Genomic DNA, 15,084 nt, shown 5'->3' on the forward strand with positions numbered 1-15,084 from the left:
AGACTGCATTTGTCAAGTGCCTCCTGTGTACAAGGTGTAATGTGCACTCTGAAAGCTAGGAGGCAGGGGTTCCTCAGCCTCTGCCCGGTGCAAAGCCCCATTCTTGCTTGCTCTCTCAGCATCTCTGGGTTCTTACTCACGCTGTAGGTATACAGTGGCATAGAGTTCCTCGGGGAGGCCCCTTTAGCTTCATCCTAAATATAGGATGTGTATGCGGTAAAGGGTCGGTAAAGCCTTTTATGAGTGGGTAAGAAGCAACAAAAATATGGAACGCTTCACGAATTTGCGTGTCATCCTTGCGCAGGGGCCATGCTAATCTTCTCTGTATCGTTCCAATTTTAGTATATGTGCTGCCGAAGCGAGCACAAACAGGGCGCTCCCACCTGAGGTATTTAAAGGGACCAAAAGAAAACATTTTTCACATAGAGTAGTTTTGCTGTTGGCTTTAATGTATTTGGACGCTAAACTAAAAAACAACCTTTGGAACAGAGATCACCAGAAGTGTTTATGCTTGAAAAAGTCTTCATATTTTGATTAATATAGCCCTCTGAACGGCGCTTTCTCCCGCTGAGCCTTCTGGGAAGCTATATGCAAATGTACAGGCACCACGAGGCTCCGCCCCTCACCCATCGCCCAGACCCAGCCTAGCCGACTCTAGCGTTGTAGATGCGCTTGTGAAACTCTATGCTAATAACTATCCCCATGAACTCCGCCCCCAACGCTGAAACAACCAATAGAAAACATTATGCTAATGATGCATCACGAAGCCCAGCACAGGGTGGGCTAACGTGAGCCATATGCTAATGACGTCTTCACATGACTCCGCCCCTCGGTGGAGTACTAATTAAATCCTTCCTCCTATGAGCATGCGCTAATAAAAAAGCCACATGCAAATGAGACAGGAATGTCCCGCCCTCTAGCGAAGTTGGTCCCAGTGAATCCCTATGAAAAACAGTGTAGTGCCGCAGCAAAGCAAAAGCCCGATGCAAATGACCCGGGTTCTGAGGTCACGTCCCTCAGCCCGGCCGCCGTTAACCTGGAGCCCTACGCAAATAAAACGGACTCTACGCCACTTTGCCTCTCAGAGCCCAATGTAAATGAGCCTCAACACACAACTCCGCTCAGCGCAGTTGCGGCTAACTGCAATACCAATGCTTTGGGAAGCAATCGGAAAATAAACTAGACTCCAAGCGAACCCTCCCCTCAGCACTGACGCACAGGTACGAAACTTGTGAGACGAATTAGGCTCCGCCCCACCTTCTTATACTCCCAGCCCGGCCTCCTGGGGCGGCCGTGGCGATCCCAGCGTGCCCCGCGCACGGGTGGCGCTCTGGCCCGGCGCTCTCGCCGGTGTCGCGGGCCGGACGGACGCGAGCGGAGGTGTAGGCGGCGGTGGCCGGGGGCGGCGGGGGGATCCGGCGGCCGGGACACGGCGGGGGGCAGCCGGCGGCCGCCGGGGAGATACGGGCCGGTGATGTCGGAGCACGCGGCGGCCCCGGGGCCGGGGCCCAACGGCGGCGGCGGCGCGGCGCCCGTGCGCGGTCCGCGCGGCCCCAACCTCAACCCCAACCCGCTCATCAACGTGCGCGACCGGCTCTTCCACGCGCTGTTCTTCAAGATGGCGGTCACCTACTCGCGCCTATTCCCGCCTGCCTTCCGCCGCCTGTTTGAGTTCTTCGTTCTACTCAAGGTGACCTTTGACCCCTGACCTGTGACCCCAGCTGCCATCTACATGCCCACTCCCACTGCTTCAGCACCTGACCCCTGATGCCTGGATACCCAGTTGTCAATCTTCCCACAAATGCAACCACCTGGTCCCCACTTCCCCAGCTCCCAGACCCCGCCTCCGGCCCTTTGACCTCTGACTCTGCAGCCTGGGAGCCTAGGCCCCCGACATTTTCCCCTCAAGACCAAGCTCAGTGACTTCTTGGGACAGTATCTTGGACTCGAGGTCCACCCTCCCACCTGTCACTCCCATCCCATCCTGAGGGCCCAGTGTGGACAACCTCCTAGGCGGTAGGTCCACCCCCACCTGTCATTCCCTGAGTCTCATTTGAGTATTGTCCCTACTAGCCCTTCCCTTGCAGCCCCGCCTTGAGCCTCCCCTGGTCCCCTGGTCGTTGTCCTTTTTATGTCACTTCACTCTTCTCAGACTCTTGCCAGGCCTTTGTGGCTCTTGGGTGAGGTTACCTCATTAGGGTCAGCAGCAGAGTCACAGCCAGTGCCCAAGGTTGGCCAGGAACCTCATGCCTGCCTGAGTCTTGTTGAGAAGTGCCAGTTGCCAGCACCTGTCCTGGCTGTCTTCCTGCTGAGCTCCTGGGAGGCACTGAGTTCTCACTCAAAAAGGCTGCTTGGGAGGGATAGGCACCAGGCTATTTCTCACTGGGCGTCTTGCCTATGACAGCCGTCAGAGAGGAACTGGCTGGGGTGTTGGAGGTGTGGCATGGTGGTGGATATACTAATGTTGGAGGACTTTTCCTGTAAAAGGTGGGACTGTCTCCTGGCAGTGCTCCAGAGCTAATACTTTTGAGGGTTTCACAGAGCTTTCAGACATGAGCTCAAGAGAGATGTGAGTCTGTGGTCTGCAGATGAGCCAGTGGGCCTTCTACACCCTCAAAGTCTCCGATGGCAGCCCTCAGTTGGGGGTGCAAGATACGTAATCAAAGCCAGGGATCTGTTGGATGACAATTGACTTCGTGTTTTGTTTTTTGGGTTTGGTTTGGTTTGGTTTTTTTGAGACAGGGTTTCTCTGTGTAACAGCCCTGGCTGTCCTGGAATTAGCTCTGTAGACAAGGTTGGCCTTGAACTCACAGAGGTCTGCCTACCTCTGCCTCCTGAGTGCTAGGATTAAAAGCATGCACCACTACCACCAGTACCCCATGCTTTATTAACTGGGACAAACAGGACATTTAGCGGCTTGTTTCTGGGGCTGCTGAGGTTTCAGAGAGTCCTGTTGCTTGTTTCCTGCCCAGCTTCCTCCTAGCCTTCATAGAGGGGAGGTGTCTGATGGCCAAGGCCTGCCAGGCCTAGGAGTCAGCTCCTGCAGAAGTCCAGGGAGACCTGCTGGCCTTGGTGTCCCTTTTGCTGACTTTATGGCCTCAAAGACTGAAATTAGAGAGACCTAACCTGAGGGCCTCTGGTGCCTTTGAAAACAGCTGTGTTGGGTGGGCCACTGTGGGATAAAGGGCACTACATGGTGCCTTAGGACACTGGCAGGTGTTGAAGGGCAAGGAATAATGGTACCAGCTCACATTCCTGCTGTAAGCGGAGATCTGATTGTTGGAAGGTGCTGTGTGGCACCCTTGGGTGGGCCAAGATCTCCTGAAGATCCTGACTGAGGCTGGTGTTGTGTGTCCACTTCAGGCAGCTCCAGACGCCAGATTAGGTGGGAGTGAAACACCCACCTGCCTACAGGGTATAGGGTGTCCTGAGAACCCTGGTGGTGGCAGGTATCTGCAGGAGGTAGCCTGCAGCCCCCACGCGGCCAGCATGGCCAAGCTCAGTGCCTGGCTCTGTGGCACCGAGTGTGTAGATGAGTAGAGGAGTGGCCCCAGGGCCTGAGTGGGTTGCCAGACACTAGCTCAGTGACAGGTGGGCAATTGTAGATTGGCAAAAGCAGCTGTGGTGAGAAGAGAGGACCCAGGATATGTCCACCTGTCCAGTATCTACCTCCCTCTGCCTCTAGTTGACCAGTATGTAGATCCAGGGCCTGGCTGGCAGGAGCCGCTGCATCCTGTCTCAGCCTGGGGTTGTCAGACTTAATGAAACTTGATAAATCCATTTCTTGCCCCAGGAGAGCCTCACAGTTCACATTGCTGGATGTCAGCTTTAGGTGTGGTTATCTCAGGACTTTAGCCTTGGTCTCCGTCCCTCCACCCTCTACCTGTTCTGCATCCCCTCAGGTCACTACTAGGAGGGCTGGGTGCTTTGTTTACCCAACTCTGTCATCAGACTGCAGAGGGGGACCTGGGCAGCAGGCATACCAGGGTGAGGAGCAAGGAGGTCTTGCCTGGTTCTGGCCTTAGGTTGCTTATGTCCCCTTAACAGCAGGCTGGGAAAGTGCTGTTTGGTTTGCCATGGCGGAGTTTCTTGGGAGTGGGCTTTGGGAGTCCAGTCTTGTCCCTGAAGAGTGTAGGGATTTGAGTGCACACATTTGCCATGCGAGGCTGTCTAAGACTGTCGTGGCCCTGGTGACTCCCACCTTATTGGGCCAGGGTCCTAGTTCTCATGGATCTGCTGACAAGGATCTGTACTGGACAGTGGAGATGTGGTGCGAAGGTAAGGGGTTAGGAGGAGCCATAGAGGAAGCCTACCCAAACAGGCCCACAGAGTGCAGGGTTCCCTTTAGCCCAAGGGCATGGCACGTGTGGGACATCCTGGGGTTTGCAGGTGCTGAGAACATCCCTGAACTCCACTTTATAGGAGTTAGGGCAGTGGTTCTCAACCTTCCTGATGCTGTGACCCTTTAATACAGTTCCTCATGTTGTGGTGACCCCCCCCACCATAAAATTATTTTGTTGCTACTTCATAGCTAATTTTGCTACTGTTATTAATTGTAATATAAAAATATCTGCGTTTTTCCGGTGGTCTTAGGTGATAGCTGTGAAAGGCTTATTCAAGCCCTCCCTCCAAGAGATTACAGCCACAGTTGAGAACGACAGGGTTAGGCAATTTCCACAGTCACCCACACACTGAATAGAGAAAGGGAAGGTTGTTCCCCAAGGTTGGGACTCCTTGAATACCTGCTCCAGCATAGGGGTATTTGAGGTTAGTAAGTAATAACAAGTGATCTGTGACTTTAAAAATTTGTAGCCAGGTAGTAGTGGCACACGTCTTTAATCCTAGCATTCAGGAGGCAGAGGCAGGCAGATGTCCTGAGTTCCAGGTTAGCCAGGACTTCCCTGCCTCAAAAAACAAATAAACAACAACAAAAAAATGTATTCTGTTTGTTTATTTTGTATGTGTATGAATACATATGTATGTGGGAGCATGCATCTCCCACAGTATGCATGTAGAGATCAGAACAGCTTGCAGGTGTCAAATTGCTCCTTCCACCTTGTGTTCATGTCCTGGGGATCAAACTCAGGTTCTCGAGCTTGGTGGGAAAGTCATACAAAACTGAGCCGTCTGGATAACCTGTATGATTTTTTGGTTTTGGGTTCTTTCTTTCTTTCTCTTTCTTTCTTTCTTTCTTTCTTTCTTTCTTTCTTTCTTTCTTAACCTGTACTTGAATATGTGGAGCTGGGTTGGTCTTAGCAGGGCATCCTGAACCCTGCAGGGTATTGAGCAGAATTCTTGTCTTCTACCTGTTCCATGCCAAGAGCTACCCCAATCCCCAACATGGCCCAGGGTTTCCTGGGTACAGGGTTACCAGCAAGAGTGGTCATTATCTTTTTCTAGGTGAAGCTACATTTCCCAAGCAGGTCAGCTGTGTCCTTGTGGCTCCTGTCAGTCCTGGAACAGGGCAGACGGTGCCTTGCTGGGGATAGTGGCTATTCTTAGGTGGTGAGGTCAGGGGCTCTGTCAGTGAACAGCAGTGAGGCTGGGGTCCCCTCAGGCAGCTTTGAGTTGAAGCACCTGCTGGAGAGTGGTGGTATAGGGAACCCTAGGCCAGCGGGGACCTAAGGAGGCACAGGCAGCCAGTGCCATCCTGGCTGGGAAAGGGGTGTCCCTCTGCCCTGCTGACTGCTCGCTCTCTCCTTCCCCCAGGCCCTGTTTGTACTTTTCGTGCTGGCATACATACACATTGTCTTCTCCCGGTCGCCCATCAACTGCTTGGAGCATGTTCGGGATCGGTGGCCACGGGAGGGTGTTCTGCGGGTGGAGGTCCGCCACAACTCTAGCCGGGCACCAGTGGTCCTGCAGTTCTGTGATGGGGGCCTCAGCAGCCTGGAGCTGGAGCCAGGGGGCCTGGAGCTGGAGGAGGAAGAGCTGACGGTGGAGATGTTCAACAACAGCTCCATCAAGGTGAGCAGGGGTGAGGCACGCACCCAGTGGACCATCGGGGACTGCTTCCTGAAGGCTCCACTGATACCTTGATCCTCTGCCTGCAGTTTGAGCTGGACATTGAGCCCAAGGTGTTCAAGCCGCCAAGTGGCACAGATGCCCTGAATGACAGCCAGGATTTCCCTTTCCCTGAGACTCCAACGAAAGGTGTGCGGGGACCCAGGCAGGGAGGGTGACAGGGCCATGCCGAGGGTGGAACCAGCTAACCACTCTGTCCCTGTCCCTGCAGTATGGCCGCAGGATGAGTACATTGTGGAATACTCACTGGAATATGGCTTCCTGCGCCTGTCACAGGCCACACGCCAGCGCCTGAGCATCCCTGTCATGGTAGTCACCCTAGGTGAGGTAGCCTGGGCACGCTGGCAGGCTGGGACTAGGCCAAGGAAAGCAGAGAACTCTCTGGCTTCTGTGACCAATATTGACCCCCATGTACTTGCAGATCCCACAAGAGACCAGTGCTTTGGGGACCGCTTTAGCCGCCTATTGCTGGACGAGTTCTTGGGCTATGATGACATCCTCATGTCCAGTGTGAAGGGCCTAGCAGAGAATGAGGAGAACAAGGGTGGGGCTCCTGGAGGGGAGAAGTGGGGTGGGGAAGGATGGCGGGTAGCCACCCTTTGCTCACGGTTGCCTCCCCCAGGCTTCCTGAGGAATGTGGTATCTGGGGAGCACTACCGCTTTGTCAGCATGTGGATGGCACGGACATCGTACCTAGCGGCCTTTGTCATCATGGTCATCTTTGTGAGTGAATGGGAGTGGCTGGTGCCCCTGGGCGGGGCCTTCTGGGCTGGGGGTCAGCTCCCTGGGCTCCCACGCCCTGACCCTGCCCGCCTGCCCACAGACCCTCAGTGTATCCATGCTGCTGCGCTACTCGCACCACCAGATCTTCGTCTTCATCGGTGAGTCCTGGCCGGCCGGGGGTGGGGTGGGCTCTCCCCAGGCCCTCATGGGCGGCCGCCCTGTGCCCGCAGTGGACCTGCTGCAGATGCTGGAGATGAACATGGCCATCGCCTTCCCCGCAGCGCCCTTGCTGACCGTCATCCTGGCCCTCGTCGGTGAGGACCCCCGCTGCGCCCCTGCCCCCGCCCTGCCCCACCCACGCCAACCCCGCCGCGTGTTCCCGCAGGAATGGAAGCCATCATGTCTGAGTTTTTCAATGACACCACCACGGCCTTCTACATCATCCTCATCGTGTGGCTGGCCGACCAGTATGATGCCATCTGCTGCCACACCAATACCAGCAAGCGGCACTGGCTGAGGTGGGTATGGGGCGTGGTCGGAAGGAGGGGTTGGGTGGAGGTGGGGTCAGATGAGGGTGGGGTTGGAGGTTCATCTGGGTGGATCAGGGAGGGGCCTGTCTGGCAGGGTAGCTTCTCCCTCTTGGCAGGTTCTTCTACTTGTACCACTTCGCCTTCTACGCCTACCACTACCGCTTCAACGGACAGTACAGCAGCCTGGCCCTGGTCACCTCCTGGCTCTTCATCCAGGTGAGGGCCGCCCGAGCCCCGCTGTCCTCCACACCCTCAGACTGGCAGGCCTTACTATCTAGCCTCACTCACCTGACCCCTGACCTTCACAGCATTCCATGATATACTTCTTCCACCACTACGAGTTGCCGGCCATCCTGCAGCAGATCCGCATCCAGGAGATGTTATTGCAGACACCACAGCTGGGCCCCGGGACCCCCACGGCGCTGCCTGACGACCTCAACAACAACTCTGGCTCTCCAGCCACCCCAGATCCTGGCCCTCAGCTCGCGCTGGGTCCCAGCTCTAGCTCCTCACCCGCCGGTGGGGCATCAGGGCCTGGCTCACTGGGTGCCGCAGCCTCAGTATCCGGCAGTGACCTCGGCTGGGTTGCTGAGACTGCCGCCATCATCTCGGACGCATCCTTCCTATCCGGGTTGAGCGCCTCATTGCTTGAGCGGCGGCCAGCGGCCCCCAACACCCCGGACAGCGCGCGCCCCGACCCCGGGGCCCCTCAGGAGGATGCACCGTCGCCTTCTGGGTCCTGAAAGCAGCGACTTTGTGCCCGGTTCCCGGCGGGGCTTCAGCTGGAGCCTGCGAGAGCTATGGTCTGCAGGGAGAGGGGCTGGCGGCGAAGGTTCTGGAAGCGGCCGGGATAGGGCGGCAAGGTGCGGTGGGCGCGTGGCCGCTGGCCGCCTGGTGCTCCCCAGTGCCTTCCACACGACGCCCGCACGGGGCTGAGCGCCCGGGCCGGGCCGGACTCGCAGGTGGCGGCTGAGGACGCGGGGCGCATATTCAACGCTATTTAATTGCAGTGTACAGAGTCGTGTTTGTATATAGAATAAACTGTCATGGACAGCGCGGCTGTGTGGTCTTTCAGCTTTCCGTGGGTGGTGCCTGCATCAGTCGCAGTGGCCGGAGCCGAGTGCAGTCCCCTAGCCTGGCACGCAGCTCCCCGCGCCGCAGCAGTGCAGTGCGTAACCGCTCCCGCACCTCCTCAATGCGCAGCTCTAGCTCCCGGAGCTCGGTTTGCAGCCCAGGCCCGTTGGAGCAGAGCCACGGGCGGTCCCCACTGCCCTCTCCAGTTTCCAGCAGGAAACGTACACGCCGCTCTCGTTCTACCGCCCTGCGCACCCGCCTCCAGCGCCCTGCTCCCTCTGCTGCACGCAGCTGCTCCTCCTCGGAGCCACTAGGACAGAGAGAAGGAGGCAGGCGGTGCCCCATGCAGCCCACCTGCCTAGGGGACACACACACACACACACGCCTCCCCCTGTCCCGTTCTCACCTGCGCTCCTGCTCCACCCTCTCCTGTTGCCCTTCTGGTGTCCCGGTGTTGAGGGCTCGGTGAATCTTCTAGGGACACAGACAAAATGTGTCAGAGGGTGTCTGGAGTGCTCCGCCACACCCTACGCTGTCCTTGTCTCACCTGGCTCGTGTGAAGCCAGTACTGCAGCTTGTTGCCCCTGCGGATGCGCGGCAGCACCAGGCGGTAGAAGACATGCTCACCCAGGGAGCTAAGGAGTGCGCTGCCCAGCCCGAGGCACAGCAGCACGAAGAGCCCCGAGAAGTGGTAGACCCCCATCTGCAGCGTCTGTAGACAGCAGCAAGGTCCCCAGGGGGTGTCAGGATGTGGACCTAGGGGCAGGGCAGCTAGGCAGGGAAATCTCATGAAGGAAGAGGTGCTGGGGCTGTGAAGGGTGAGCAGGAATGCACGAAAGCATAGCCAGAGCTCCCCACCCTGTAACCCAGGCACCTGCCCACCTCTGTCACGGCGAACACCCGCTTCCCGCAAGGCACCATCTTGTACCACTTGTCATGGAGCAGGTCAATGAAGCCTGAGGACTTATAGCGACTGATGAACTCCGACAGGTTGGAGGTGAGCGGAGAGTTCTGGGGCAGCCCTATGCCATAGCCTAGAGAGGTTGAACTGGGTGGGAGGTGGCTCCACTAGAGCTCCATGCACCCACAGCTGGGATCCCCGGAACGTGCTATGCACTCACCCTCGATGGCGAAGGGTTTGCCCACAGTGAGCAGCTTGCAGTCCGCATCAATGGATACCTCGTAATCCAGTAGTGATTTGTCCATGATGAAGGCGTTGAGCTTGGGTGGGTCACTCCTGTGGGACAGGATGGTACAAGGTCAGCAGGCCCTGAGGGGCAGGCAGCCCTCTGACGCTGCACGGGACCCCCACAGACTCACGTGAGCATAGCCACTCCGTGTGGAGTGGTGGGTGCACTGTGGCGTCGCATATGTGCGTGCATCTCAGGGAAACTTGCCTTGATGTAGGCCTCTGCACTGCTCTCCCACACGGTGCCAAAGCGGAAGCCTTGGGAAGGGTGGTGCAGCTGCAGAGGAGGAGAGCTCCGCTAGCAGCCTGCGCCCCCGACCACGGCTTGCTTGATCGTGCAGGGGCCTCGCACTGAGCTCAGATTCATCAACTCTGCAAATGCTCCACCTGGGAACCCCAGAGACATGCCAATTCTTTCTGCTTTCGCCCCCACCCCCAGTCCTCACCTGGCCATGGCCGTGGCCATTAACTACTTTGGTAGCTAGAGCATTGGGCAAACCTAGCTGCAGGAGAACACAAGCCTGGGGCTGGGTGTCAGCAGAACAGGATGAGCTGGATCCCAAAGAGGGGAGGAGCTATGAGAAACACCATGACCTCCAAAAATATGAAAGATTAAAATAAATCCAGTTGTGCTTCAACATGCCTGTCATCCCTGCAGTGGGAAGCAGTTTTTGTTTTGCTTTTTGGTTTTTTAAAGAACTGATGCTTAAGAATGGAGGAGTGGTGGTGCAGGCCTTTAATCCCAGCAGGCAAATCTCTGTGAGCTGGAGGCTAGCAGGGTCTACAGAGTGAGAATGGAGGCAGGTGTCATCAGAGGTGGAGCTCCACCTAGAATCCCCCACTGAGGGGCTGGGGGCGTGGTCGGGGTGGGACAAGGACCTATAAACTGTTTCCAGCACTTCAGCGAGTCTCTAGAGAAGGGAGTGTGCTGGAGGTCGTCACCCATTCCTGCTGAGCCCAGTGCCCATCCCACCCTGACTATACCCTTAGCCTCTCAGCCTTCCCAGCCCCCACCTTGGGGTCATGGATTCCAGACAGCTCCTCAAAGGTCTTGTCCCCGACCATGACAGCAGCCAGGTTGGCCGTGTAGCTAGACAGCACCAGCAGGCAGAAGATTGCCCAGAGGTTCATGAGGAAGCGTCCAGTAGGACACTTGGGTGTCTTGCTGGAGACAGTGCGTCCGAAGAGGATGGCATAGCAGAGGTTGAGTGCAGAGGAGTAAGAGAAGACGGTACCGCGGTTGCGGCCACGGGGTGTGAGCCCATAAGGGCTTCGCCATTCGTACAGGGTAAGGAAGAGCGCTGTGAGATGCAGGGCGGCAAAAACGCCCACCCACATAGACCAGTGCAGGGGCCACATGAAGGCCCCGATAGGTGAGGCTGTGTCCCGTGTGCGCACCATGATGCCCAGGCTGGTGGAGAAGAAAGGGCTGGTGAAATCCACCACCTGGGACCGGGCGGAGTTGATACTGAAGCTGGTCACAGCCATATGTGCCCGGCCAGCCAGCAGGTCACCCACCAGGCCTGTCCAGCGTCCATCACGCAGGGCCCCGTATTTGCCATCACCCACAATATAAAGCTCAAAATCAAAGGCCAGGTCCTCGGCCAACCGCTCTAGCAGGTCAATGCAGTAGCCATAACAACATCTTCGCAGGGTGCGGGGTACTGAGCCATTGGCTAATGCTGCAAACAGTGCATCCAGCCTGGCCGAGTCATTGGTGCCTGGGTTTAGACATAGCTGCCCAGCCGGGCACTGCCCATCTTCATCGGATTCCCTGGTGAACACAAATGGATGTTCCACCAGAGTTACCACTCGTAGCTTTGGCCGCGCCTGGGTACCAGATGGAGATGGGACACGAACAGCAGCCGCCCCTGGCTTAAAGTCCAGCTGTCCATCCTGCCAGCTGCCCACTGTTGCCCACGCCGGGGCACCCAGTGGGTCCCGGCGCAGGCTCCACACCTTGAAATGCCGAGACACATGCACCTGAGAGGAGCTTGTCACCCACACAGCCCCTGTACGGCCCTGGAAGGAGGTGTTGCTCAGAAATCTGGGGAATATAAAGGATAGGGATTGTCACAACTCTGAGAGACCTGCCCCTTGCTCGACTGTTACCTGCCTGGAATCCATGGGAGCTCTAGTTCCAAAGATGGAGAGGCAGCCACCCAACTCTCTAGGTTCTGTTTCTACTGGGGACAATGCCAGACTGCCTCCTTCCCCTAAGCTGAACCCTACTCACCGAACCAAGGTGCGACCAGATGACTCAGATCCAACTGGTTTCAGGTCCTCACAGTTGACCACAGCTGGAATTAGGGAATGCTCTGGGTGCACAAGGGCCATGCTACTGAGTGCCCGAGCCACAAGCTCTACTGTGTCGTGGATGGCAGCTTCCAGTGAGGGTCGCTTGATTTCTCCCAGTGCCAGCACCCCAGGTGGAAGGCCAGCTGTGGGCAGTGCCTCGGCAGGCAATGGTGTGCCCAGTAACCATTGGGGACCGGGTGGTGCGGCCTCCAGGACCTCATGAGCACGGGCAGCGCTGCAACCGAGGAGAACAGCTGCCGGCACTAGGCCCTCCCCTCCCTCCTGTGGCCCTAGCAGGGCCAGTCCAGCCTCAAGGCTGTCATTCCCACTGTCCAGCCGGCTCAGGTCCAGCACAAACTTTGGGGCCTTGCCAGCACGGCTAGTCCAGAGTGTCACAAGGCCACCAGGGTCCCGGACACGGCATAGTACTAGAGCAATGTCCTCCCAAGCATGTGCCTGTAACAGGGACACCAGCACATCCAGTATGGTTTCCAGAGGACTGGCCCAGTCCAGCTGCAGGTGGAACGGGGTCTGGGAAGAAGTGGTTCCAGTCAGGGCTGGCTGGTGACCTTTGTATTCACAGCACCATCTCCATCCCACCCTGCCAAGCTGTCCTCATCCTGGCCCCTTCAGCTTACCCATGCTCTCAGCCCATCCATGGCTACCTGGTACCCCCTTCCCCTAGGCTGGTCTTGAATGTGCTATGTGTAATTAAGGGCAACCTTGTACTCACAATCCTCCTGCCTCTACCTTCAGAGCCCTGGGATGACAAGCATGTACTACTTCCAGTTCATTCCATGCTGAGATGGAATCCAGGACTTCATGCATACAAGAATTTTACCAAATGAACCCTGGCCCCAGCCCTCCCTTGTTTTACTTTATTTGCATGTAACATTCCACCAGCTACAAGACCCTTCTCTCTCTATGCCACTTAACTCCTATACATCCTTCAAAACCTAGCTCTGTTGTTTCTTCTCTAGACAGACCTTGACATTATCCAGGGAGAATCTTGCATCTCTCTTGACCTCTCCCAAACTTTGTTTCCCCCCTCCACCTGCTCAGGTTGGTATTCAGCACACTCCAAAAGCTCTTGGGGGTTTGTGTTGCACACTTGGAATACATAGCAGCCCTGGCAGACACCCAAAAACCAGTGGGTGCTGCCTGGCAGGGACACTGTGCCTGGACGACATGAGGACACCACAGCTCTGTGGAGGGAGGCTGGCCAGGCCAACCCCAGAGGACGCAGGAAGTACAGGTGGCTGCAGTTCCCAGGGAAGGGGCCATCATTATCTTGGGTTTTCAGCTTCCCACCAGACCAAGGAGCCTTCAGGGATACAGGGACTCCAGGGACATGGGTCAGTGGCCTTCATCTTGGGCTATAGAGTCTCCCTAGATGCAACCTAAGGACAGGTTATTGAAGAAGGTCTCCTGTGTCCCAGGGTCCCCAGCCTTGGTGGGTTCTTTTGTTGTCCTGCCTTGGTCTGGAGTGAGACCAGTTTACTCAGAGTCAGTTTAGATACAAGAGCTCCTGTATGAAGAAACAACCTAGTTGGGTGTAATGCTGCACTTCTTTAATCCCAGCCCTCAGGAGGTAGAGGCAGGTGGATTTCTGTGAATTCAGGGCTAGCCTGGTCTACATAGCGAGAGGCTGTCTCAAAACATTAAGTATTAAAATTAAAAAAAATAAGAAAGACATAACAAGGATAGGATATGATGTAGAGGTGAAGATGACCAGTGCTGAGTGGAGGCCACCAAAGAGCTGTGGGTTAGGGAGTTGCCTAGCCTGTAGGGACCCTGGGAGGGAAATATGGGCTCCAGGGAGGATTTCCCACACTGATCAAGCCCAGGGTGAGTTAGAGTGGAGCACCCTCCTAGCCAAGGCATGCTTGGGAGGGAAGGGCTGGGACAAGGATCCTCTCCATCCCCTGGTGAAGAAGTGTGGGGCTTCTGGTTGCTTACTATCCCCGCACCCCAGGGTCTCCCACACTCCCCTCGTACCGGGGCTCCTAGGGGCGCGCGCGCCTCCCTCCGCAGGACGCTCAGCACCGGGGTCTCCGTGGCGGCCGCCAGGAACTGCAGCAGGCGCAGCTCGGGCCGCGCCTCGGGGAAGGCTACCGAGGCCACCACGCCGGGAGGTGCCAGGACCTGGCACAGACCCCGGGCCAGCGACGCGGGGTCCCGGGCAGGAGACGCGACGGCCACCAGTTCCAGACTCACATTGTGCGGCAGTCGCGGCGCGGGGTTGGACAGGGCGGCCAGGACGCGGGCGCGGGCGGCGGGCGCTCGGGGCAGGAGCGCAACCAGGCGGACCACCGAGCCCCCAGCGCGTGTGGCAACCCCGCAGGGCTGAGGGTGACCGCGCACTGCCCAGGACCCCAGCGCCAGGCCGAGCCACAACGTCCACACACACTCCATCCCTAAGTTGCCACTGTGTGCGGGGAAGGAGGGGACACCTGGGCCAGCTCGCTCCCGTCCTTCCTGCGGGTCCTGGCATCCACTGAAGGAGGAGCTGGGCTGCTGCCTGAGTTTGCTGTGGCTCGCAGGGCAGGCAGGGTTGGGTGATGCCTCCCACGGCCCAGATGGGAGCTCCCAGAGCAGTGTCTACCAGCTCAATACTGTGTGCACCCTGGGGGAAACTGAGGCAGGCACATCTGGTGGAAATCTGTAAGGTAGATCTGCCCTCCAGCAACAATCTTGAATCACAAACTTAAAAAACAAAACAAAAAAACTCTGTATTTACATCTTGGGTTTGTGTGGGAAGGTGCACTCCGCAGCTATGTGGGGCAGCTTTTGGGGGTCTGTCTCTTCTCTCCTCTCCACCTATGGGTCCTCCGCATTGAAGAGGTGTTTACCTACTGAGCCATCTTGTTGGCTTTTGTTCTCTTTTAAAATATTTATTATTATTGGTGCTTGCCTTTAATTCCAGCACTTGGGAGGCAGAGGGAGGCAGCAGATCTCTAAAGATCTCTAAGTCCGAGAAACCCTGTCTCAAAAAGCAAAAAAAAAAAAAAAAAAAAAAACCAAACAAACAAAAAAAAAAACAAAAAAACAAAACAAAAAAAAAAAAACAAAAAAAAAAAACAAAAAAACAAAAAAAAATAGTAGTAGTTTTGTAGTTTTTTTTTTTTTTTTCTTTTGAGAGGGTTTCATTACATAGCCCTGACTGGTCTGGAACTTTGTATTTAGACCAGGCTGCCCTTGAACTCAAGATCCACCTGGCTCTGTTCCCAGAGCGCTGGGATTAAT

The 15,084-nt window shown here is 56.5% G+C and overlaps 2 protein-coding genes and 1 non-coding gene across 4 annotated transcripts; 1 reads left to right on the forward strand and 2 right to left on the reverse strand.

The window, feature by feature from the left end:
* Nucleotides 1–259: 259 nt before the first annotated feature.
* LOC127216818 (U6 spliceosomal RNA) lies at nt 260–366 on the reverse strand. Its single transcript, XR_007834045.1, has one exon. It is a non-coding gene; the product is annotated as a U6 spliceosomal RNA (small nuclear RNA).
* A 1,038-nt stretch (nt 367–1,404) lies between these two features.
* Nucleotides 1,405–8,333, forward strand: Tmem259 (transmembrane protein 259). Of its 2 annotated transcripts, XM_051177436.1 has the most exons (11): nt 1,409–1,690; nt 5,710–5,967; nt 6,054–6,153; nt 6,236–6,346; nt 6,446–6,568; nt 6,647–6,747; nt 6,848–6,905; nt 6,978–7,061; nt 7,133–7,265; nt 7,394–7,493; nt 7,586–8,333. In XM_051177436.1, the coding sequence occupies exons 1-11, from the start codon at nt 1,475–1,477 to the stop codon at nt 8,018–8,020; spliced, it is 1,719 nt and encodes a 572-aa protein (XP_051033393.1). In that variant the 5' UTR covers nt 1,409–1,474; the 3' UTR covers nt 8,021–8,333. The 2 variants fall into 2 exon arrangements, with proteins under 2 accessions (XP_051033391.1, XP_051033393.1); XM_051177434.1 differs by having other exon boundaries at nt 1,405–1,690; nt 6,848–7,061.
* A 15-nt stretch (nt 8,334–8,348) lies between these two features.
* Grin3b (glutamate ionotropic receptor NMDA type subunit 3B) lies at nt 8,349–14,253 on the reverse strand. The gene is made up of 9 exons (XM_051177437.1): nt 13,837–14,253; nt 11,777–12,369; nt 10,555–11,587; nt 9,672–9,817; nt 9,473–9,588; nt 9,234–9,385; nt 8,899–9,063; nt 8,758–8,825; nt 8,349–8,661 (listed from the first exon to the last, which is right to left on the reverse strand). The coding sequence occupies exons 1-9, from the start codon at nt 14,251–14,253 to the stop codon at nt 8,349–8,351; spliced, it is 3,003 nt and encodes a 1,000-aa protein (XP_051033394.1).
* Between the last annotated feature and the right edge of the window lie 831 nt (nt 14,254–15,084).

The sequence above is a fragment of the Phodopus roborovskii genome, unplaced genomic scaffold (genome assembly GCF_943737965.1).
Source record: "Phodopus roborovskii unplaced genomic scaffold, PHOROB, whole genome shotgun sequence".
NCBI classification, from domain to species: Eukaryota; Metazoa; Chordata; class Mammalia; order Rodentia; family Cricetidae; genus Phodopus; species Phodopus roborovskii.

Coding starts and splice junctions, on each gene's coding strand:
- Grin3b (XM_051177437.1), bottom strand. CDS start 14,253: ATGGAGTGTGTGTGGACGTTGTGGCTCGGCCTGGCGCTGGGGTCCTGG. Junction 11,588..11,776: donor TCTGGTCGCACCTTGGTTCG/GTGAGTAGGGTT, acceptor TATATTCCCCAG/ATTTCTGAGCAACACCTCCT. Junction 9,064..9,233: donor GGGTGTTCGCCGTGACAGAG/GTGGGCAGGTGC, acceptor TGCTGTCTACAG/ACGCTGCAGATGGGGGTCTA.
- Tmem259 (XM_051177434.1), top strand. CDS start 1,475: ATGTCGGAGCACGCGGCGGCCCCGGGGCCGGGGCCCAACGGCGGCGGC. Junction 6,569..6,646: donor AGAGAATGAGGAGAACAAGG/GTGGGGCTCCTG, acceptor TGCCTCCCCCAG/GCTTCCTGAGGAATGTGGTA. Junction 6,748..6,847: donor TTGTCATCATGGTCATCTTT/GTGAGTGAATGG, acceptor GCCTGCCCACAG/ACCCTCAGTGTATCCATGCT.